Source organism: Fistularia commersonii, chromosome 31 (assembly GCF_037954325.1).
Source record: "Fistularia commersonii isolate RoL2024-O1a breed Wild chromosome 31, RoL_Fcom_v1.0, whole genome shotgun sequence".
NCBI classification, from domain to species: domain Eukaryota; kingdom Metazoa; phylum Chordata; class Actinopteri; order Syngnathiformes; family Fistulariidae; genus Fistularia; species Fistularia commersonii.
In genome coordinates this window covers 10,575,021-10,597,591 of record NC_141314.1, presented here as the reverse complement: position 1 = coordinate 10,597,591, position 22,571 = coordinate 10,575,021, and the positions used below count along the sequence as shown (strand labels likewise).

Sequence of the window (22,571 nt, the reverse complement as noted above, 5' to 3'; positions counted from 1 at the left end):
ATGTAGAGAATAGTCATATGGCACAAAGACAAGGCATGATGTGATAGATGAGGTGCGGCGGTTTGTTGCCGTGTCCTGACAAACCCGCCGCCGCCGGACAGCACTGGAGGGGGGGTAAAATAAAAACAACAAAAAAAAAAACCAAAAAAACGAACAAACCGCTTTTCTGACGAAGCTCTTACATCACAACAGCGTGTAGGCCGTGACCTGCGGTAGGGAGGCGGCGACGCTGCACGGAAGTCCTTCCGCCGAAAAACGTGACCAAGAAACGTCCCCCGAGAAACGATATCAAATAATCAGAGCAGTCACGATTATCTCGGTCCCCCGTCGGCCGCTTCTGTGCAAAGAGCGCCGGCCGTCGGAGAGCCTTTAGGTAGTACGAGGTCAGCGGCGGAGGTGGAGATACTGCACACGCAGACTGACGTCAACAGCTCCATCGAGACGGCACGACGCAGGCATCACACAGAAGAGTAGAGTTTGTTTTGTTTTTTTCCCCCACATGAATCGACGCGGTAAAAAAAATTCAAAAACACGCCCCCGTCGGCAGCTTCTTTATTGCAGCGCGTATCCTTTCTTCTGTTTTTTTTTTTTTTTTTTTTTTTTCCATTCCTTTAAATCTCCGTTTCCAACATCCACTTATTAAAAACGTAAGTTTGTCGGGAGTAATTTGAGAGTGCATTTTGGCAGTAAGTAAGTAAGTAAGTTTTGTTGTTTTTTTTTCGTTTTTTTTTTCGAGTCGGGCATGTGGACGGCCGAGAATAGACGGGTCAAACCGGACGGCCATGATTTTTGAGGTCGTCGAGAGTCCGGCGCTCCTCCTGCCCCCGGTTCTGACGAGTCCATCGCCCCGAGCACGGTCGCGGCCATCACATGCCCGAGGCGCCCAGTCCCATGCTGGCAGTGTGGCTCATGCAGGGCAGTGTCTGAACGCTCTTGGGGAAGTCATGGGTCAGGAGCCGTCCGTTTTCTCCTCCGCTCCCGTTGCCGCTCATCCTGGTCAGGGTGGAGCAGCGCATGGCGTCGTTGATGGATTGCTGCGGCGGAGACGGAAAGAGGTCGCAGTTAGTGCCGATCCAGGACGATCCCGTCGTCACAAAAGCTACGCCCGACGGAAAATCGCGAGGCGGCGGCCGTCCCCGGGATATTTCCGAGCCGAACGACCCCCCGGGAGTCTCAATCGAGGTCTGAGTGATATTCACGGGTGGTAAACAGCGGTGCTGGCCGGTGCGCATCGGTGTCCTAATTTGTAACAGGAGGAGCAGAGCAAAGTGTGGGCGGTGAGGGGCCAGATCAGGCCTCATTCATTGGTTTAATAGCTCCATTAGCCGGCCCGGCACAATAAAAGCCAATGGGCTTGAATGCTGTCCTAATGATGTGTGATGAGTGTGTGTGTGTGTGTGTGTGCGCGCCTGTCTTTGGCGTCTGCCTATTTTAATGCTGATTAAATCGGGCAAAGCGCGTATGACGCGCTGCAACCGGCGGGCGCCGCATCGGGACCGGACGATGACACCGGCCTTCTAATCGGAATGGCCTTGTTGTTCCTTTCAAGCCAAAGAGCGTTAAGGCGCTGCTGGCTTTCGCCGCCAACCTCATCAGCATACCGATCCGGTGCCTCTTCGGAGGCTGATTAAAACGGAAAGAAGAGAGATTACCGAAGGAGAGCCCTCGTCTCGTCCCTACTCTGCCTCTTCCCGCCTTCGGTCGAGGCGTTCATCTCTGCCGTCGACAAAACCGGCAAAATGCGTCTTGGTCGGCTCCAAAATGATGGGCCGACCCCTCAGACCGCTGTCTTGCTTCATTGTCAGTCAAATATCAAAAACAGCCAAAAAGATCCTCGCATCTTACACCCGGATTTCGAGAGGCCCCCTTCGGGTCGCGGACTTCGCTCCCCCGCCTGCAAAACCCACAGGAGAAGGGCGACCTTTGACCCCGGAGCCGTCCGACGCCTCAATTCCCATCAACCCTGCAAACCCCGCATCACCATGCGTGTCATTAATGCCGCTAATGATATATTTATTGTGTAAATGGGGAGCGAGCGTAACTACAATTTTGCACAATTTTGCATGGTAATTTAATGTATATATATTACAGACACTGCTCAAAAAAATAAAAGGGAACACTAAAATAACACATCCTCGATCTGAATGAATGAAATATTCTTGTGAAATACTTTGCTCTTTACGTCGTCGAAATGTGCTGACAACAAAATCACACAAAAATGATCAATAGAAATCAAATGTATGAACCCATAAAGGACTGGAATCCAAATGAAAGTGGGAAAAAAGACTCCAGGCTGATCCAAGTCAAAACAAGTCAAAATGAATCTGTGTTGCTTCCTAAGTCGACAGTTTGATTGACTTGGAGTTACATTGTGTTTTATATTTTTGAGCAGTGTGTATTATATATGATATTTTGTTATACATATGTGTATATGGTATTCTATTTATATATATACTTTTCTTTTTTCTATTTTTCTCTCTTTTTTTTTTTTTTTAAATCTTATTCTTAATGCTAACAATTTTGATGCTGTTACCGCAGCAACTGCCCCTTGGCGACGGATAAAGTTTTTCCCGATTCCGATGCTGAATCGAAACAAATCCGCGCCGCGGAACGAGCGAAACGGGAGGCCGAAGTTTACATCTCGTACGGAAAAGGAACGATTCCCGATGTCTGAAAATACAATTGGAGTTAGAGGGTTCCAGTTCACAGCGGTGATGGAGAGGCCTGCCTTATGGGATACATAGAAAGGATGTTCACCACGATGGGCCCTGCTTTGCCAGACAGTCAGCGAGAAGAGCAGAAGAAGGAGGAGAAGGTTTGTTCAGAGCGACAGGAGCGGGTAGATGTAGCACTGTGATTTGAATTGTCTTCATAGCTCAGCTGCCGAAAGGAAAATCCCTCCGCGCCATTCAGAATTCAAATAAAAGTGAAGCGATCGGGGCGTTTGGGTAACGTTTGACACGGGTATCACTTTGCTAGCGGCCTTCGAGAGAGGCAGGGTGCTTGTATCTTACGACTGGCTCGTTAGCTTAGCATAATCGACGATCAAGCGCGCGCTCGCGCATTTTGGAAAGCCGATATTCCCGTTTTGCACCGCGCCCTGGTAATTTTGTGCGGGTGGCGGGTGAAGGCGACGACGTGTTTGAAAAGCCGTCGAAGACGAACGTTCGAGGTTTTCATCTCGGGGTCGACGCCAAGCGAGTTTTGTAGACGCGACCGTGTGGCGGACGCGGAGGTCCGTCCGGGCATGAGGGCAATTTCAAATCAAGTGATTCAAGAGAGCTGCAGGAATCCAGGAACATAAAGACTGAGCAAAGTAGCAGCAGCAGCAGCAGAAGGAGGAGAAAGAGGCGCAGGAGAGTGTTTGCACTGCGGTGGAAGCCGTGAAAGGCCCTACTGTGATCACGGTTAGATGGGCAGGGGGTGAGGAGGCGGATGTCATCATCATCATCATCAATCATCATCATCATCATCATCATCATCATCATCATCATGGCTTGAACACAGTGTTTCCTACCCCGTAGCTGTGCTCTGCCCTTATATCTTAACAGTGTTGTTGGCGTACAAGCCGTAGCTCTGCAGCTCCGTGTAGGGAGCGCTAGCACCACTGTCTAAGGCCGAGCAGTGAAAGGCCTGAGCAGCCGAGGCAGCGGCAGCTCGCGCGGTGGACACCTTCATTCGGCGTGACTCGGTCCTGGATTTGTAGCAGAACTCCACAAGTGCCACCAGCATGGCCAGGCCCAGGCCGCCAATCAGGATGTAGAAGACTCCTGCCACATTGCTGAGGCTCAGAGCGCTGGTCTTGTCCTGCGGGGGAGGGGAGGGAAGGGCGGCGGAAGTTGGTGTGGACCGGGGTAACGACACACACACTCGGCAGGTTCATACAAATACAGTACGTGATAAATAACTTACACACACACACACACACACTTACGCACACAAAAATCGATTTGACAAACTCAAGGACTCATTAGAACGACACACGACGCCGTTTCACGCCGGCCCAAGGCAAACAAACGGACGAGCCCAAGTGCTTCGACAAACCAGGACGCCACAGCCGTAAACAAGACGCGAGGACAAAGCACGCACAAACACACACACACACACACACACACGTAACAAATTAACAAGCAAAAAAATTCGAGGCCTGTCTCACGAAGCGGGTTTACGCAGATCGCTTAAATTGCCCTTCAGTCTCGAGGCGCTTCAATCAAATCTGCGTCGCCATGGCGACCGGCATCAACGGCTCGGCCCGGGAGAGATATCGTTGCCGGGGCGATGCCGGAGGACGAGCGGGGACGTCCTTGCGCGCCCAGAACACGCGTGAGTTTTCAATTTTAGTTACTTCATGAATAACAAGCGCTAAGTCACGTGAATGTCGACAGAAAGTCGCAGAAGGTCGACGGCGGATCGGCGAGGATGAAGTTTGGGAACGTCTCGGTCACGCCGTCGATGTTTTTAAGCGTCTGATTTCGATCCCGATCCGTGCGAGGAGGAGGAGGCCTCGCGACGGCGGGCCGACTCTGCACCCGACCCGATTCGTGAGACGAGCCGCGGGTCATTTCAGAGCATTTCCTTTTCTCTAACTCATCATCCGGGTAATAAACATCCAAGCTAATGTTTATCGCAGGCAGTAATCATCTCTCTAAAGTAAACCTCCACGCCGTGAGGGTGGAGCGACAGGCAAAGTGACACAACACCCCCGAGTACTCATGCAATCATGCAGCAGCAGCAGCAGAAGCAGCAGCAGCAGCAGCACAGCACATGTTCATTTGGAAGTAGCGTCACGCTAAAGCTCTTTATTGCAAAGTCCTCTGCGTGGACTTTCTCCTATTTATGGTCACGCAAGGAAAACAAGTCAACCTATCAGGCTCCTGCCGCGGGTTTTACTCCGACGCCGGTCCATTTACATCGGTTTCGAGGACCCTCCGGCGCCACTGGAGGAGGTAAACACCGCCGCCGAACGTCAAGGTTAGCGCTAACGTTCGACGAGAAGGGGCTCGCCACGCCGTATGGAAAGACGCGACCCGAGGTTTCGCAACGCTCCTGACACTTCAGATTTCGAGGGCCCGATTTGCAAAACGCGTGTTTGTTAAGGTGACCCCATGGCCGGGTTTCAAACAGCCTCTTCCAGCGCGCGGCGGCGCTTCGGCTCACTTACTTAAAATACAAAAAAAAAAAAGTTCCCCCGGCGAGATATGGAAGTCGTGATACGACGATCACAAAGGTTAGCGTAAAGATTAGCATATCGAGAGAACATCGCCGATCTTCCCTCGGCCGGAAAAACGTAGCACAAAAGCTCGCTGAAGTGAATTTAATTTTCTAATAAGATCGAAAAGCGAGATACCTCGAACCGACGAGCTGCATGAAAGAGATCTTTAAGTTGCGCCCTGATATAATAAGCCACGTCGCGCCGAATTCTTTTTGCTCAAATAGAGCGTTTCCGCGCCTTTCCCTAAGAGCGAGCGGCCCCTTCAAGGTCCTTCTAACTTAGATTTGCCGTCGTGATTTTAAACGACACTCGAAAAGGGACGGCGCGGTGTTACATCTCCACACGGTTTGGCGTCCGGGAGGCGGCCAATCAGGGAAGGGGGCAATCGATTGGTTTAAACATTAGGAAGCAGGAGGGTAAATGAAGTCATTTTAAAAGTGTGAACGGGACAAACTGGTTGGATTTCGCCCCGATTACTGTGTTTGGAAGTCGTTTCTAGATAAGAAATTCCCTCCGTGCCATGCGGGGGCATCGGTAGCATCCTTTGCTCTGGGAGGACGAGGGAACCCCGGCTCGGGTTTTTAATTTAGAAAGCGAGGCAGAATCCAGGACAAGTCTTGGATTTAATCTGATTCGCGGCTGCGACAGAGTAGGTGCCAGATTACCAGACGGCGCTACACAAGAACCAACGACGACTCGCACCGGGTTGATTTTTGAGTTTTTTTGGGGGGGAAATCTGACCCCGGAGTCGGTCGCCGGATGGACTGATCCGCTGCAAACACGAGTTGATCCGTGGGCTGGGATAAGACACCAGGGCGCCACAACGGTACTTCCCGAATATTAAGACGATGTCGCTCGTCGGGACGTCCGAAAACGCTGACGACGAGCCCGATTTCACCGAGAACGAGTCGGCACGGCGGCGCCCGCGGCCGAAACGACTTCGGAGACGCACCTTTCCATTTACGCGCAAATAAATACGATATTAACGTCGGAATCGAATTTGAGATCGATGATTTCATCGGATCGCCTTCTTTAGTCTTTGCTCTGTTACCTCTTCTAACTGTCTCTCTACTTATATTCAATTTTGACATGATCACTGTCAAAACATGACATGATCCCCTTATGGGGATCCATAAAGTTTATCATGTTTTCTTCCGCGGGGTGTTCCTACGTCATCATTTGCATAATTTGTCATAATCGTGACCCCCCCCGACCCAAATACGTGATTGACTTTCGATGAGATATCTAAGTGTTTGCACGCCCGTCTGGTATTCAGGCCAGTACTTTGGTCCCGCCGAGGCCACGGGTCTGGTTCGGGGGCCGGCGTGGGGTCTGGTTTCGGGGGCCGGCGTGGGGTCGGGGCGGGGGTTGTGCTGGGAGGTGAGCTGTGAGGAGACACGATCGGCTCAGGGACTGACCTTTCTTCCGGAGTCCTTGCTGCCACACTCCCCTTTATCGTACCACCATTTGTTTTTCAGTTTGTCTAAGACGGCTTGCTCATTGAGTTTCAACACCGCTAGGTTTACTGGGATTCTTCCAACCATAAAGAAATAACATAAATAACATATTATACCATGTTATTTTATGTTATTGGTTCAGAGACACAGAGCAGCAAAATACATACATACACACATTAATGCTTGAGCTTGCTTCAGAGTTAAAAAAAGGAGGTAACAACTCATCACTCACGCGCGCGCACACACACCCACCCACACACACACACACACACACACACACACACACACACACGCATATATAAACATGTTTAGCAACTTCAGTGACAAAGTGATATGCTTTAATACTCCATCTAGCTTGGCTTCCTTACTCCCAGAGTCAGTAGATGTGTATTACTATATCACTTTGGGTAACCGGCACGCTGCCTGACCTCCGGCCCGGCGCAAAAGCAAAAGCCCGGTCTGACCGAATCCTCGCCTTCCGGACGATCGTCTCCGATTTCGGTGAGTTTTTCGGGGCGCCTCCGGGTCCCCGGAGGCGTCAGGGCGCAGCGTGGGCCTGCCGGTTACCCCCCCCCCCCCCCCCCCCCCCGTCCCCCTCCCCGTACATCCCCCGCCACCAGGGTTGGTGGGTGAACCCGCGGCTTTTGTCAAACTGGCTCTGACCTTGGAGTCCCCGCCCCCGCTGCCGCACTCTCCCTTGTCGTACCACCACTTGTTTTTCAATTTGTCCAAGAGGCCCTGCTCGTTCAGTTTTAACACTGCCAGGTTTACTGGGTTTCTTGAAAATAATATGAGACGATAGCCATTAGGAGACACTCTACGGGACAAATATATATATGTGTATTTATATATAGATATATATATCTATATATAAAAAAGATTGGGTCGTATGGTGGTGATCATGACAACATTGACTTGCGATTTGAACTTCCTGCATACTGACATGGAGCAGGGATGCAGGCTCAAGATGCAAATGTCTGATATATGTTAGTCGCACGTCTGCAATGGGCTGGGATGCTCAATGTCCATACAGCGGTGGAGTCAGGTTTTACCAAGCAGGGGCCTTGAGAGGGAGGCGGAGCCGAGACGCCTCCGACGCGGACGTCTGCACGCCGACGGCAATTTCCTCTCGGCGGCGCCGCCGTGGAGATCGCTATGGTAACGAGCCTATCACTATTCAACCCCGCGGCCGGGTGAATAGAAAAAACCCGCGATCATTAATTTAGAAATATCAGCGGGGACAAACGCAGACACGGTCTTTTTTAACTGTCGGGTTAACCTGTTAGGGAAAAAAGGCCAAAGGGAAAAAAGAAAACGTAACATCTATCAATGGCGGACAGCCGCGTCCTGAACATCTCGGCAAGCGCTCTCTCCCTCTGCTATGTGTGTGTGTGTGTGTGTGTGTGTTGTTCCTATGGCTGACAGGCTGTGGACAAAGACTCTCTGTTCATAAATCACAGAAAAGGCAATTTGAATTTACATAAAAGAAGTGCAGATTACTGCCTCGGCTGGATTGTCTTTTCCCTCCAATCACTGTCACTTTGTCGCCGCGGCAACAATCGCGATGTTGCGCGAACCCTCTTTGAAGTGGATGCGCGAGAGTCTTTTTCCACGACCTCGAGTGCAGAGAAACAGCTGCGTGGAAGACGGGATGCACTGATTGCCACTTTCTTGGCCTTTCAAATTTCATCTGTTCACCTTTCAGAGCCGAGTTTGGCTTCTTTTTTACTTTTCTTTCTCAGAAACACGGAATAAAATCCGCAGCCTAGACAGACGTGGACGTGCCGGACGGACGAGTCCCCGTGGAAGGGAATCCCGGTAATCCGGTTCCTCCGTTAACGCCACCGCTTATCCTGCGGGTCAGGACGAGGGCGGGGCTTGGCTCTAACCCGGCTGTGATTGGGCGAGAGGCGGGGCGTGGCCTGTCAATCACGGGGCCTCGCGTAGACGCGCAGCCGTTTTTCTTTCTCATTCGCACATCGTCTGCAAAGTGTCCTCCGGCGAACGACGTTGAGGTGATTTTGGACGCAAACGGGAACCGACGTAGCGGAAGTCGCTAAAACGCCCTGACGTTATGCGTGGATTTGGAGAAAAGGAACCAGGCCGAGGGAAAATGGAAGGATACGAGCGACGCCGCCTCTACCGGACAATCCTTTCCCCGCGCTCGCAAACAAGTTCGCCAAAAGTGTTTGAATCTTACTCCAAGAGTAAATCATTTTTGGGATTACTGCCTTAAAGTCGGGGTTGCCGTAAGTCTTGGACCCCCTTGAGAGACAAACAATGATTCCCTCTCACTCCGAGGGAGGAAGCATGGCAGCCGGGGAGGTTGCTGCAGAAAGATAGTTCGCTTTTGTGTTTCCAGGGTGCTGGATTTCACTGTCAAGCCTTCTTGAGGTGTCGTGAGCCAAACCCATGATGGAAGAAAACCCAGATGATCTGCTTCAGGCTAACGTAGCTAAGCGGTGTCTGGCTTGTGGGGTGTTAGCCTGCTGGTAGCTAGCTTGTTGTTTGCTATGGATAGCTTCTCTACAGCCTGGATTGGGCTTCTAGACGGATTCTGACACAAGGGACAGCAACAACTTGTCCTGCGTAGTCATGGATGAGCACGTCCGGACAATTCAGGGTCTCCAATGAACCTCCTGCAGGTGTTTGAACTGCTGGGGGAACCCCGCTAGATACGGGGGAGAACATGGAGACTCCACACAGGAGGGCCTTCTCGCCGCTACACATCAGTCAAAACACGACAACTAAAACCCTGAGCTGAAAACGAAGGGTCGATTTACTTCACGTCGGGGTTGTAGCTTAATTTAGCAGACGGTAAACATCCAATCAGAGCTCAGAAAGCGTCCGATACCCGAATTCAAGTCGCGCTAGCGTTAGCGTGAGCGCCTCGCCTCCCTGATCTGAGCGGCCGTGTAGTCGGTGGGTTCCCGGTACTCGGCCCGGGCAATCAGAGCATCCCTTCAAGAGAACACGAGCATCCAGCGCCGGTGAAACCCCTGAATTCCGTCCCAGCCGTGGAGAGAAAGGGGTCAAAGTGTGTGGGCGTGGATGATCTGGAGACCTGCGGGGCGGTGGTTAGACTGGTCATTCGGTCGATGATTCTAGGTGGGATGGGTTAGAACTGTCAGGCAGACACGGGGTCGGTTGAAGGTCACATATGTGATGAATCAGAGAGCGGAGGTACGAGACAAAATCAACAGCCGGACATTGCGGGTTTGGAGGCGGGCGGTCGGTGCATCCTGTGAAACCAAATGTACAAAAATCATCTTTTCAAAGAGCCGGTTCTGATCACACCTGCGGCGCCGGATCGTGTAATTCACTCAATTTGTTCTCAAATATCCACCATTTGTTGAATTTAATAAAGACGCGCCGCGGGTTTAACAAAACGCCGCCCTTTGAAGCCGCCGGACGTTCGTCGATTTCTAATTCCAGACGAGCGTCCGAAAAAAGAAGGAAAAAAAAAAAAAAAAAAAAAGTCGGGGAGTCATTTCGACGAACGCCGCCCCTCCAATCACACGCCGATCGCCTGTTAATGAAAAACAGAATCTGATACCGTGAAGCGCCGAAGAGCGGCGATCATCTCCGCGACAGTAATTAAGGAGCGGGAGGACGGCAGCGGCGCGGCTCTGGAAAGCACCTGACCGTAGAACTCGGGGACGGGTTCATTTCGATCGATTTGACGCGTGCAATCCAATTTCTACCGAATTTAAAGGAGCTTTGAGCGGGAACGCAACGGAGCGGCGGCGCTCGCTCCGAGCCCACCTTTTGGCCGTCACCCAATCCTCCGCACAGATTTTTGAACGGCGCCCCTCCGTATGGCTCCGCTCATTAAAATGAACGAGGCTTATTAGAGGTAGATTAAAACCCTCAAACGCCTCCGAGCTTCTGCTTTCTCCCCGCTCCGTCGACGTGAGAGAAAAAAAAACGATCGGGCCCGATGATTTCGGGCGTTTCTACGATACGAAACGGCACCCGCTGTTTTTGGACATCCGATGTGAATCGTCGCTCCGTGACGCAGGTGATTGGATCGAAGAACGGGGCGAACAGAAATTCAAATTTGTCGATTTTGGCATTGGAGGGTGCGAGCGCCGGCACCAGTGAGGGAGCGGACGGCGGTCCGGGGCAAAAACTTTGCTTGAAAACACGATTTTGGAATAAAAAAATAGGAGACGTCGCCGTCCGACGGCTCGCTCCTGCGAGCGCTCGCCACTGGTTTTAGCTGCGTGCACGACAAGCGGTGTTACAAAGCACAGCGGTGTCGGATTAGTGATAACGCACACATGAAAAAAAAAGGTGAGGTATGGCATGTGGAAACCTAAAAAAGAAAATAATAATGGACTAAAAATGTGCGTTGCAGAGAGTTGGGAGCAGCTGAGAGCGTTGAGGAAGCGTGTTTTCTGGCGCTTCAACACCGTCTGGGACGTCGTTTCCGGGGATCCGGCCGAACGCCGCGCCGTCCTTCTCGACCGGGGAATCGCTTTCGGGGAAGCGGCTGATGTGCCAAGCTTAAATTTGGGGGAAAACGTTTTTTTTTTTATCCTCAAGCCACGAACTGCTTGGGAGCCGATGACTTGGCACTTCCCGTTGTTTCTGCACTTAATTAATACACCATATTTTTCCGTTACTTTGTCTGCATACTCTCATCCCCGACATTTTGTTTGGTCCCTGTGAAGAGGTCAGGACTACAGATGGAAATTAGCTATGAGCTATAATCTGGTACAAACATCTCTGTGCTTGATGTATTTGTACACTGTACTAATAAACTTCTAAACAAACAAACAAGGGCTGGGAGACCAAAAGTGTGCAGACATGAGTTACGGAAAACAGGGCGTATTTATTAAGTGCAAAAACAATGGGAAAAATTGTAAAGTTCTTGTTATTCTAAGCAGTTCGTGGCTTGAGGACAAAAAAATACCAATTTATACTTTCTTAGTCCCCCGTGGGGAAATTTGTTCTCGGCAATGAACCCGTCCTGGATGAACCGTGAGCGGTAGGCGTCCGTCCATCAGCGCCAGGGAAGCAGTTCTGGGTTCAGTTTCTTACTCAACAACACTTTGACCCGCTAGGAGGAACCGGGAATCCGACCGGATTCCGAAGTCGAAGGCCGTCCCGGCCAGTATTCGAGAAACCGGCGGCGATTTCTGAACGCTCTGAGCTGCTCGGATCTACCTGCGACATATAGAGAGGGAAACGGCGCCCCGAAACGCACAGTGGGGATGTAGAAAAATACCAAAAATGATTTGCCACGGGGAGGATAGCAAGGATGTGTCGGTGGAGGATGGCGCGGCGGTCCTGCAGAGGCCGGGGGTTTACCTGAGCAGGGAGCCTTTGGGAGTGGCGATGCCATACCCTTTAGAGTCCAGATTCCCCCCCACCTTCATGGTGTCGCAGGGCTTCCTCTGCTCTATGTACTCGTTCATGGTGGACTCCAGCAGGTAGGCATACTTGCCCTTGGACTTCCTCACTCTCATGACGCCCTCGTCCGTGGTCTTCACGAACACGGAGGGGTCGGCCGCCTTCATGTAGGACCACATCTTCTCGAACACGGCGATCTTCGACCTCTGAGAGCCAGGAGACAGGCGGCGTCATTTTTACCGGTTCGTCTCGCGAAATGTGGAGAGTTAATCTTTTTTTTTTTTTTGTTTTCGTCACCCTGAAAAACTCTTTGGTGGAGCCGGCGTCCAGCGTTCCATAGGCGATCTCCGTCTGCTTGGCCAAGTCCTCTGCGCTCTCTATGGGGGACACCATCCTCTCCACCGTCAGGAAGGCGGCCAAGTTGGCAGTGTAGGACGAGATGATGATGAGCGTGAAGAACCACCACACGCCTCCGACGATGCGGCCGGACAGAGAGCTGACACACACACACACACACACACACACACGGACACAGACAGGATGCAAAAACATTATAAGCGTCTTCAAATTTGAACACAATCGAAGCGAGGAATCTAAAAAACGCGTATTGTTCACGCCATCCAGATGACCTACATTGCATCACTCACACACACACACACACACACGGCCGTCGTCGCGTTCACACACTTGTCACTTCACCCGGCTTGGAGAGCTTAGCCCAATGTGTTAAGAAAAGATAACCGATTCGAGAAAAGCCCACTCAGCTTCCTGCCTGCCAAATTAATCTCACTTTAAGAAAGTTGCCAGTGCGGTTCATGGCGCCGCATGCACGCACACACACACACACACACACACACACACACAAGAACTGCTGTGGATTATTAGGGGGCAGAACACCGATCTAATTGCGCGTTCGCCCAAAAAATACCGTCCTTGAATCCACGGTGCTTCGTGGTGCACGGACAGCGAGCAGAGCTTACAACACAAAATGACGCAAATCTGAAAACACAAAAAGGCTCTCATGAGTCACCTGTTTGGTATCGAGCCCAACGGAACGTGAACACGAAGGCCAGATTAAGTGTGTGTGTGTGTGTGTGGGGGGTGGGGAGGGAAAAAAAAAATATAGAGACGCTAAAATATAATGATTTAAGATGCTTTGAAAATGACGGCCGGATGATGAAAGAGGAGCTACAGAGCGAGAAAAGACCAAACAGAATGGATGCCGGGGCTTTGAAAAATCAGTCTGCAGAATGCAGAGCTTTCTGTGGGGTTTGTGTCTGTATCATGTGTGTGTGTGTGTGTGTGTAGAGAGATCTGACTTGTATACTGATGACTGCCTCTGTGTGTGTGTGTGTGTGTGTGTGGGTCAGGTTAAGTTTATTCTTCACAGAGGAGAAAAGCAGCAAGCTTTACTTTACTATATTTCTGTATACTAAATATATACGTCTTCATTCTGTTTTTTTTTCTCCAGGGTTCGGTGGAGGTGGCGGTTCCAGCGGCGGGGAGGAGGGTTGGAGATTAGGAGGACACTGGCTGGAAGCACCAGAGGCTGACAAGCTCCTCAGCTTCCACCGCTGTCGGGCTCCGGAGATGGCAGTAAACAGCTGTCTAATCCCTCTCCTTCACTCGCCCTCCTCCTTCTTCTCGTCTCCCTCCATTCCTTTGCCCTCCATCCACTCGGTGTCTCCGCTTGTCTCTGTGATGGGCTTTTGTTTTGGATCCAGACAGAAATCGCCTATACCTTGGTGCACACACACACACACACACACACACACACACACATGGCATGCATGGCATGCATCCCCAGGATAGAGTGAGTTTTTGTTGTGATTTTTTTTTTTTGTGCAGGATAACAACCGGGTCATAGTCTGCTATCTGTGTGTGTGTGTGTGTGTGTGTGTGTGTGTCCTGCAGCAGTCCTCTTTGCTTGTTAGGCAGTGACTGACAAACAATGGTCTGTTTGTTTGTTTGTTTCCTTTTTTTTTTTTTTTTTTTTTTTGGTTTGTTTCCCTTTTTGAACCCTCCCCTCATATATTATTGTGCGGCATCGTTCCACCTTGGAGCCTCTTATATCTGAGCCGTCTTATTACAGCGGCAGGAAGGAAATCTTCCAAGTAGAACTGTAATTTCGTAGCCTTGTTAAGGCAATGATTAATCAATTATTCACTTTGCCAGCCTCTTTTATTGCATCGCAATGAAAAGAAGCGGTAATGGGAGCGGCAGAAGCTCCAGCTCCACACCGCTGATATGCTCCTTGCATAGACACGCTGCAAATGTGTGTGTGTGTGTGTGTGTAAATGTATCTGGAAGGTCCCGATGATTAATTGATTAGTCACTTTGCAGAAAGGAGCGTGTTGCATTTGGGCTTCCAAACAACGGGAGGTGAGATGTGGGATTTTACCAGCTCAGGTTCAGGTTTTGCAGCACAAACAGTCAAAAATCGGGATTATAATCTTTGACCGTCGCTGAGATTTCTGAAGATCCTTTCTGCGTTTTTTTGCCGTCGCTTCGCGGGGAATAGCTGCGCGATTCTTCCTCTTCTTCTTCTCTGATGGGCTTTTCCCTTCAGGGTCTCCACAGTGAATCCACCTTCTCCATCCAATCCTGTTCTCTGGATCCTCCTCTCTCAGACCAACGACCTTCACGTCCTCTCTCACAACGTCCATCGACCGTCTCTTTGGTCTTCCAAAGGTCTTTGGTTGCACCCGATCCTCTCCATCCTGGTCGCTCCCAAAGAGAACCTCAGCATCTTCATCTCTGTGACCTCCATCTCTGCCTCCTGTCTTTTAATCATTGTCAGTGTTTTGGATCATCTCACCATCATCTCCTCCACCTTTCCTTTCCTTCTGGCTTGATGTTCTTCTATCTCTTTGTACTCCTGACACTTTTCTCCACCCATTCCAACCTGCTTGAGCCTGTTTCTCCACCTCTTTTCCAAACTCTCCATCGCTCTGGACTGTTGATCCCAAGCACCTCTGATACTAGATCTGTTATAGGTTGGTCTCACCACTGACTTGTACACCGTTAAAGATGCTAACATCATTGTAAAATAGAAATATCAAGTTCTGATGTCATATGATGCATTTGCACTCTAGTTTTACACTCATTGGTTTCAAAACTAATACATTTGTCTGTTTTGTGTGTGTGTTATTGACAGCAAACATCCACTGCAAACAACTTTCATCCCTTGGCAGATACATGAAGATCGGTATCTCCACGCAGGAAAGCCTCCTGCTGGAATCCAAGCGTGGATCTTGTAGCTGTGAGGCATCATGGCTGCTCAGACCACCGTCTCGTCCACCTTTCCTTTCCTTCTGGCTGACAGTCTCGACTGCTGACCCTCTCACAACGTCCATCAATCTTCTCTTTGGTCTTTCTCTAGACCTCCAATTCCAACATCCGTCTCCCACTTTATTTGTCATGGTTGCTGCCTATAGTGCTGAGGTTTTAGGTGAGATGGAGCGGCTTCTAGGAAGATCTGAGCTTAGACTTGGAGTCCTTCCACTTCACACCTGCAACCTATCTGCTCAAATCTCTCCAACTACTGAAGGACCTGCAGGAGCTCCAGTCTTTGCCAGATTGTCTGCCTGTTTAAGTGTTTCCTCCTGGTTTCCACGTGTTGTCCAAATCCTTCTCCACGGCAATCACCTCCACCCCCGGCCCCCCTACTCTGCTGGAACCCTTCTTCTGCTTCAGGGTTCACCTTCTAATATGGCTGATTTAGCCGTGACAATATTCACCATCCCTCCATCGATCTTCTCTTTGGTCTTCCTCTAGACCTCCAATTCCAGCATCCGTCTACCAATACATTCACTCTCCCTCCTCCGTCCATGACCCAACCATCTCTGACCTTCTCTCCAAACATCAACCATGTGTCGTCCTTCTGATGGACTCATTCCTGATCCTTAATAAAGTTCTATTCTATTCCGAACAAGATGTTGTATCTCGACCTGTGAGGAGTTCCGTTTCAAGAAAAAGACATCTGGCTCCCGAAGCTCATCGGAGGAGGATCAACTCTGATGGTGGTCGGCGGCGTTAAAGATGCTAACTTCTTCTTCCCCTTTGGGCTTCTCCCTTCAGGGGGTCTCCACAGCAAATCCACCTTCTCCATCTAACCCTATTCTCTGGATCCTCCTCTCTCACACCAACTACCTTCATATCCTCTTTCACGACGTCCATCGATCTTCTCTCTGGTCTTCCTCTAGACCTCCAATTCCAGCATCCGTCTACCAATACATTGACTCTCCCTCCTCCGTCCATGACCCAACCATCTCTGACCTTCTCTCCAAACATCTACCATGTGTCGTCCTTCTGATGGACTCATTCCTGATCCTCTCCATCCTGGTCGCTCCCAAAGAGAACTTCAGCATCTTCATCCTATACAGACATCAGGGGTGTCCTGGGCTCCACATACGGCCTCCGCGTAACCCTAAATCCTATATTTTCATTTCAAATGAGAAAAGGTCAATTATAAAAATATTTCTATGAAATGAACTTTAAAAAAATACAACCGAAAACCTGAGATTCACGAAGGAAAGTAAGTGCAATTTCAACAACACGATGCCTGGCTTCTGTCTTCTCAGTTCTCTGTGCATTTTCTGGTATTTTTCGCCATGTCCGGTCTCATCTTCCACACCGATCATACGGGTTTCTTATTAACCGAAGCGAACGAATAAGAAGCGGTCCATTTTTCTTGGAAAACCCTACACTCTGTTGTCCACCGTTCTGTTTTTTGACGACATCTTGCTGATGCGGGTGTCGGGGCCGATGGAAAAGCGGGTAAATTTCTCCCAAAAAGTAAAAATGCTCTTAAACATATCCATCTCTGCGACCTCCGGCTCGGCCTCCTGTCTTTTTTGGTCATTGCTGCAGTTTGCAGATCATACAGCGTGGCTGCTCTCACCGCTGTCTGCCGCTATTATTATCAGCCCTATTCTTATGCTATTAAAAACAAATAAATCCCGAAGCCTGTATTCTGCAGGAAAAACGGTTCCACGCTATTACTTTTCTTCATCTTCTTCCACTTTGAGAAGCTACACTGCGACGGGACGCCGCGTCCCGGCCGCTTACAAAAGAAGAACAAAACCCAGGCTCGGAGAAAAACGGCTCTTCTTCCTTTTGTTTTTTTTTTTTTTGCGTGCGGATCATCTATGAAGCGCTCGGCTGCACGACTCGTCTCCGCGTGCAGCGGGGAGATTCTGCTGTGGCGGGAAACTCATTAGAATTCCCCGGTCGGCCTTTTTCTACTCGATATGCTAATTAGCAATGACTAATGACTTTAACAAGTGTAAAAAATGAACCAGTAATGGCCACTTTACAATGGATTAGGAATTACAGAGGTTTAAATGATAAAGAAAATGGCCTGTAATTACACCGTGATGTGATTTGATGTGGAGACAAATCAGGAAATGGGAAAGGAGTTTTTTCAACGTCGCGCCACCTTTTCATTTCGCTCCGAGAAACACCCCGCCGTTTCACCGATCGCCCCGACAACCGCAGATTCCGGCGGCTCAAGTCGGAACGCGACGCCAAAAGAAAAATAACGTCGGCGGCGGCGAAACCGAGGGCGTGACGAAAACTCAAAGAGCGAAAAAAACAAAATCCCGAATGCTAATGAGCTCAGAACGGCGCGGACGCCGCGGGAGGAAACCACGAATGTTTGCGCGTCTTTGTCGACACAAACAAACCGACAAACACTTAAACGTGATTCAGATCGAGATAAGACCGGAGAGAATCCGTTCATCAAGATAACGAGGCCGCGTCGGACAAAGCGGCGCACGGATCTGATCCGTACGCCGACACAAACAAGCGACTTTATTTTGCAAAAAAAAAAAAAAAATAGCAGCCAAGGACGCCTCAGACGTCCCTTTCGGGAAAAAACGGCTGAACGAGAAAGACATCAAACCGTTCACCCTCTCATTCTGACCTGATTTGATGGCTTTTGAAAATAATCAACGTGTATTGAATTAAAACGTATGTTATTTTAGTTTATTTTTAAATCGTCGTTTTACATTTGAAGACGATGGCGATCTTGTAACATCGAAATAAAAGGCGTTCAATTGTTTTTGTCGCTCTTAAAAGCGACATTAAAAGGATGACGGCACAGAGAGAGAGGAAGAGGAAGGACGGCATTTTTGGTTTGCTGCCGCTCGATCATTTAAGTTCATAAATACAAGAAGAACTCAAAAAGACATTTTGCTTAAAAGTAACCTCCAATCAAACGTGCTTTTCCCAGAGTTTGAAATGTTTTGTCGCATTCAGACGTGTCATTTCTTTGCACTTGTTCACTGCAACACATTTTGTTTATACATTCAAAGCGTTTCTTGACGTTTCTCACAGCGTAGAAACGTGTTTCCCTGTCCGGTAAAATTCCTACGTGAATTAATATTAAATTTCAAAAGGTTTCCGGTGTTTTCTTTACCGTGGGGAAACGTGTCCGAACGGCTCTTTGAGCCAATTTGAGGACTTTCTCCTTCCTCTTCTCTAAACATCAACCGGACTGGATTTGAAACCTCGGGTGATGCGACCCCTTCCCGAAGCCTCTTCCTGTTCCGGGACGAACCGCAAATCAAACCTCACGGTATCGTTTCTTCTCCTCGTCGCTGCTAAAGAGCAGCGGATCCTTTGAGATCTCGCGGGGAGGAAACAGCAGCGTTGTGTAAGACCTGGGTGAGCCGATGCTGCCCGACGTGGGCCTGTTGCACGGCCTCAGGTGCATCTCCACGGGAACGCAACGGCTCCCGGTTCCTGGACTGTTCCTGCCGTTAGCTTTACTCCGCTGCGTTTCCACGCCGCTCGCTTCTCTGCTCCCAAATGCCCTTGACGGCGCACTATTTTCTACAGGGACGCACATTCTGCTTCTTCTTTGGGCTTTTCCCTTCAGGGAATCCAACTTCTCCATCCAACCCTGTTCTCTGGATCCTCCTCTCACACCAACAACTTCATATCTTCTCTCACGACGTCCATCGATCGTCTCTTTGGTCTTCCAAAGGTCTTTGGTTGCACCCGATGCTCCCCATCCTGGTCGCTCCCAAAGAGAACCTCAGCATCTTCATCTCTGTGACCTCCATCTCTGTGGAGGTCCATTATCTTCAGCGCTCGTCCTGAGCTCCAGGCTGCAGGACTTCATCCCGGCTTCATCCCGGCTGTCGGTGAGCGAGAGGCGGGTTCGGCCCGGATCGGTCACCTGTCAATCACAGGGTCGCATGTCGAGATGAACGGTCTCCCATGAAACGGGTAGAAGACGGAGAACCATGGTCCTTCTTGCTGCGGGAAGCTATTCTTCTTCTTCTTTATCTTCTCTGTTGGGCTTTTCCCTTCAGGGTCTCCACAGTGAATCCACCTTCTCCATCCAATCCTGTTCTCTGGATCCTCCTCTCTCAGACCAACGACCTTCACGTCCTCTCTCACAACGTCCATCGACCGTCTCTTTGGTCTTCCAAAGGTCTTTGGTTGCACCCGATCCTCTCCATCCTTGTCGCTCCCAAAGAGAACCTCAGCATCTTCATCTCTGTGACCTCCATCTCTGCCTCCTGTCTTTTAATCATTGTCAGTGTTTTGGATCATCTCACCATCATCTCCTCCACCTTTCCTTTCCTTCTGGCTTGATGTTCTTCTATCTCTTTGTACTCCTGACACTTTTCTCCACCCATTCCAACCTGCTTGAGCCTGTTTCTCCACCTCTTTTCCAAACTCTCCATCGCTCTGGACTGTTGATCCCAAGCACCTCTGATACTAGATCTGTTATAGGTTGGTCTCACCACTGACTTGTACACCGTTAAAGATGCTAACATCATTGTAAAATAGAAATATCAAGTTCTGATGTCATATGATGCATTTGCACTCTAGTTTAACACTCATTTGTTTCAAAAGTAATACATTTGTCTGTTTTGTGTGTGTGTTATCGACAGCAAACACCCACTGCAAACAACTTTCATCCCTTGGCAGATACATGAAGATCGGTATCTCCACGCAGGAAAGCCTCCTGCTGGAATCAAAGTGTGGATCTTGTTGCTGTGAGGCATCATGGCTGCTCAGACCACCGTCTCGTCCACCTTTCCTTTCCTTCTGGCTGACAGTCTCGACTGCTGACCCTAAATACTGTAAATTCCGGCATATAAGCCGCTACTTTGTTCACACGCGTCAAGAACATCAATTTTTACAACGATGCGGCTAATATATGGATTCTTATCAGGTAATCACGGTAACTTCCTTCTACCAACGCCGTCGCAGCGGACAAATGAAACGGTTTGGGCAAAGCCGCTCTCGTTTAGCAGAATTCTTCCACTCGGCCGTTTTGCGCTTTTTGCACAAATAATGAAAAAGACGCACAGAAATGCATTTGATCTGGCGGTCCAGGGCGGAACTAGAGCTGCTGCACGTGAGTTCGGCATCGGTTCTGAAAAAAGCATTTGCGTTATGTACCGCCAGTTTTGGATGTTACCGTCATTTATTGAATTAAAAGTTTTCAAAAAAGATCTTTCCTCAAAAATCTGGCTCATGTTTCAACAGGGACCCCTGCGGCTCATCGACGAGTGCGGCTTATTTATGCACAACTTCTTTTAAAAATTAGTAGGTGTTGCCGATAAATAGGTGCGCTCTATAGTCCGGAATTTATAGTACTGGAAATCCTCCAAGGTCTTGATCTCCACTCCCTGTAGCCTCACCGTTCCTTTCACACACATATATTCTGTTATATATCTGTATATACACTGCTCCAAAAAATAAAGGGAACACTTAAAAAACACATCCTAGATCTAAATGAATGAAATATTCTTATGAAATACTTTGCTCTTTACACAGTTGAATGTGCTGACAACAAAATCACACCAAAATGATCAATGGAAATCAATTGTATCAACCCATGGAGGTCTGGATTAGGAATCACACTCAAAATTAAAGTGTAAAAACACACTTCAGGCTGATCCAACTTTGATGTAATGTCCTTAAAACAAGTCCAAATGAATCTGTGTTGCTTCCTGAGTGGACACTATGATTTCACACAAGTGTGATTGACTTGGAGTTACATTGTGTTGTTCAAGTGTTCCCTTTATTTTTTTGAGCAGTATATATTTCAGGGCATCACGTGTTGCATTGTTTGCACTGCAAGAAGGTTCTTGGTTGAATGAGAGTGAACGGTTGCACGTCTCTTCGTGAGAGACGAGCGAAGAGCTGCATGTCGCTATAAGTGGCCCTGTGATTGGCTCGCCGTCCGAGGTGATTTCTCGCCGTGCGATAGTGCAACCCCGACTGCAGGCTTAGCCGTACGGACGACGAATGAACCAATGAACGTTTGTTGTCTTGAAGAGCGGAATCCCCGTGTTTATATACTGCTCAAAAAAATAAAGGGAACACTTGAACAACACAATGTAACTCCAAGTCAATCCCACTTGTGTGAAATCACAGTGTCCACTCAGGAAGCAACACAGATTCATTTGGACTTGTTTTAAGGACATTACATCAAAGTTGGATCAGCCTGGAGTTTGTTTTTACACTTTAATTTTGAGTGTGATTCCTAATCCAGACCTCCATGGGTTGATACATTTGATTTCCATCGATCATTTTTTGTGTGATTTTGTTGTCAGCACATTCAACTGTGTAAAGAGCAAAGTATTTCATAAGAATATTTCATTCATTTAGATCTAGGATGTGTTTTTTAAGTGTTCCCTTTATTTTTTGGAGCAGTGTATATTGTCTTTACACTCGGCTCAAATGAATCATCCCGTGCCGTTTGTAATTGTGACGAGTTGATACAAGTTTCATGAAGCTCTTGATTCCCTGCGGCCTCAGACAAATATAAAAAACATGCATAGTAATGTGTCTGGATAATTCACCGGAATAAAGTATTTATCAACCGGATTACCTTTTTATGTAACTCTACGCACATGTAGGTCAGGCGTGGGTCCTGAATCTGCGCGCGAAGGGAGAACGCCGTTTGCAGACGCAGTAGTGTGTCGGGCAACGCGCCGCGCTTTTAGCGCTAAATGAGGCCACGTCGGCGCCGCTCTCGCCGGATCCCGGGTTCTGAGCGCACGCTGTGCAGGTCGAGGCCGACCGTTTGATGGAGCTAATTTGAGCCTCCGGGGAGGACGGGAGTAGCGCTGTGAACGGTAGCGTTGCAAAGCAGCTGAATTGGTTTCCGGCGCGTCCTCGTGTCGCGTTCGCGTGTTTCCCGGGAACCTTAAATCGTCAGCGGGCGGGCCGACATGCAAACTTACAGCTCGGTGCGAAATAGAAAATAAAGATTTATTAAAACATGTCTCCGTTCCCCTCCTGTCTCGAAGTAAAAGGTCAATATTACCATGCTATTGAGTTGAAAACAGAACATTATGATAATGCTGCTAGCAGCCGGAGGGGCAATGGCACAGAGAATCGGTAACGACGCTCATTCAGGCGTGCTATCGGAAATGTGACAAAAGCTGAATATTCGGAAATGTAGCGTAATGGCTCTTATCCGTGTTTCCTCCGTCCGCGGGAAAAAGTGTCCGGCGTTTGAACGTCGATGTAAAATCAACGCTAAACCCGAGCAGAGTATTTAAAGAAAA

General features: G+C 49.1%; 1 protein-coding gene across 7 annotated transcripts in view; it reads right to left on the bottom strand.

The window, feature by feature from the left end:
- Positions 1-570: 570 nt before the first annotated feature.
- Positions 571-22,571, bottom strand: part of gria1a (glutamate receptor, ionotropic, AMPA 1a) — a 75,124-nt gene continuing 53,123 nt past the window's right edge. The window contains exons 12-16 of one of the 7 annotated variants that reach the window (XM_086139245.1): positions 12,325-12,523; positions 11,986-12,233; positions 7,333-7,447; positions 3,673-3,807; positions 571-1,034 (exon numbers count right to left, since the gene is read on the bottom strand). In XM_086139245.1, the coding sequence (XP_085995371.1) occupies positions 867-1,034; positions 3,673-3,807; positions 7,333-7,447; positions 11,986-12,233; positions 12,325-12,523 (865 nt within the window). In that variant the 3' untranslated portion in view covers positions 571-866. Of the gene's footprint in view, positions 1,035-3,517; positions 3,808-6,630; positions 6,746-7,332; positions 7,448-11,985; positions 12,234-12,324; positions 12,524-22,571 lie in introns of those variants that run through there. The other 6 variants (XM_086139247.1, XM_086139248.1, XM_086139246.1 and 3 more) reach the window with 6 other exon arrangements.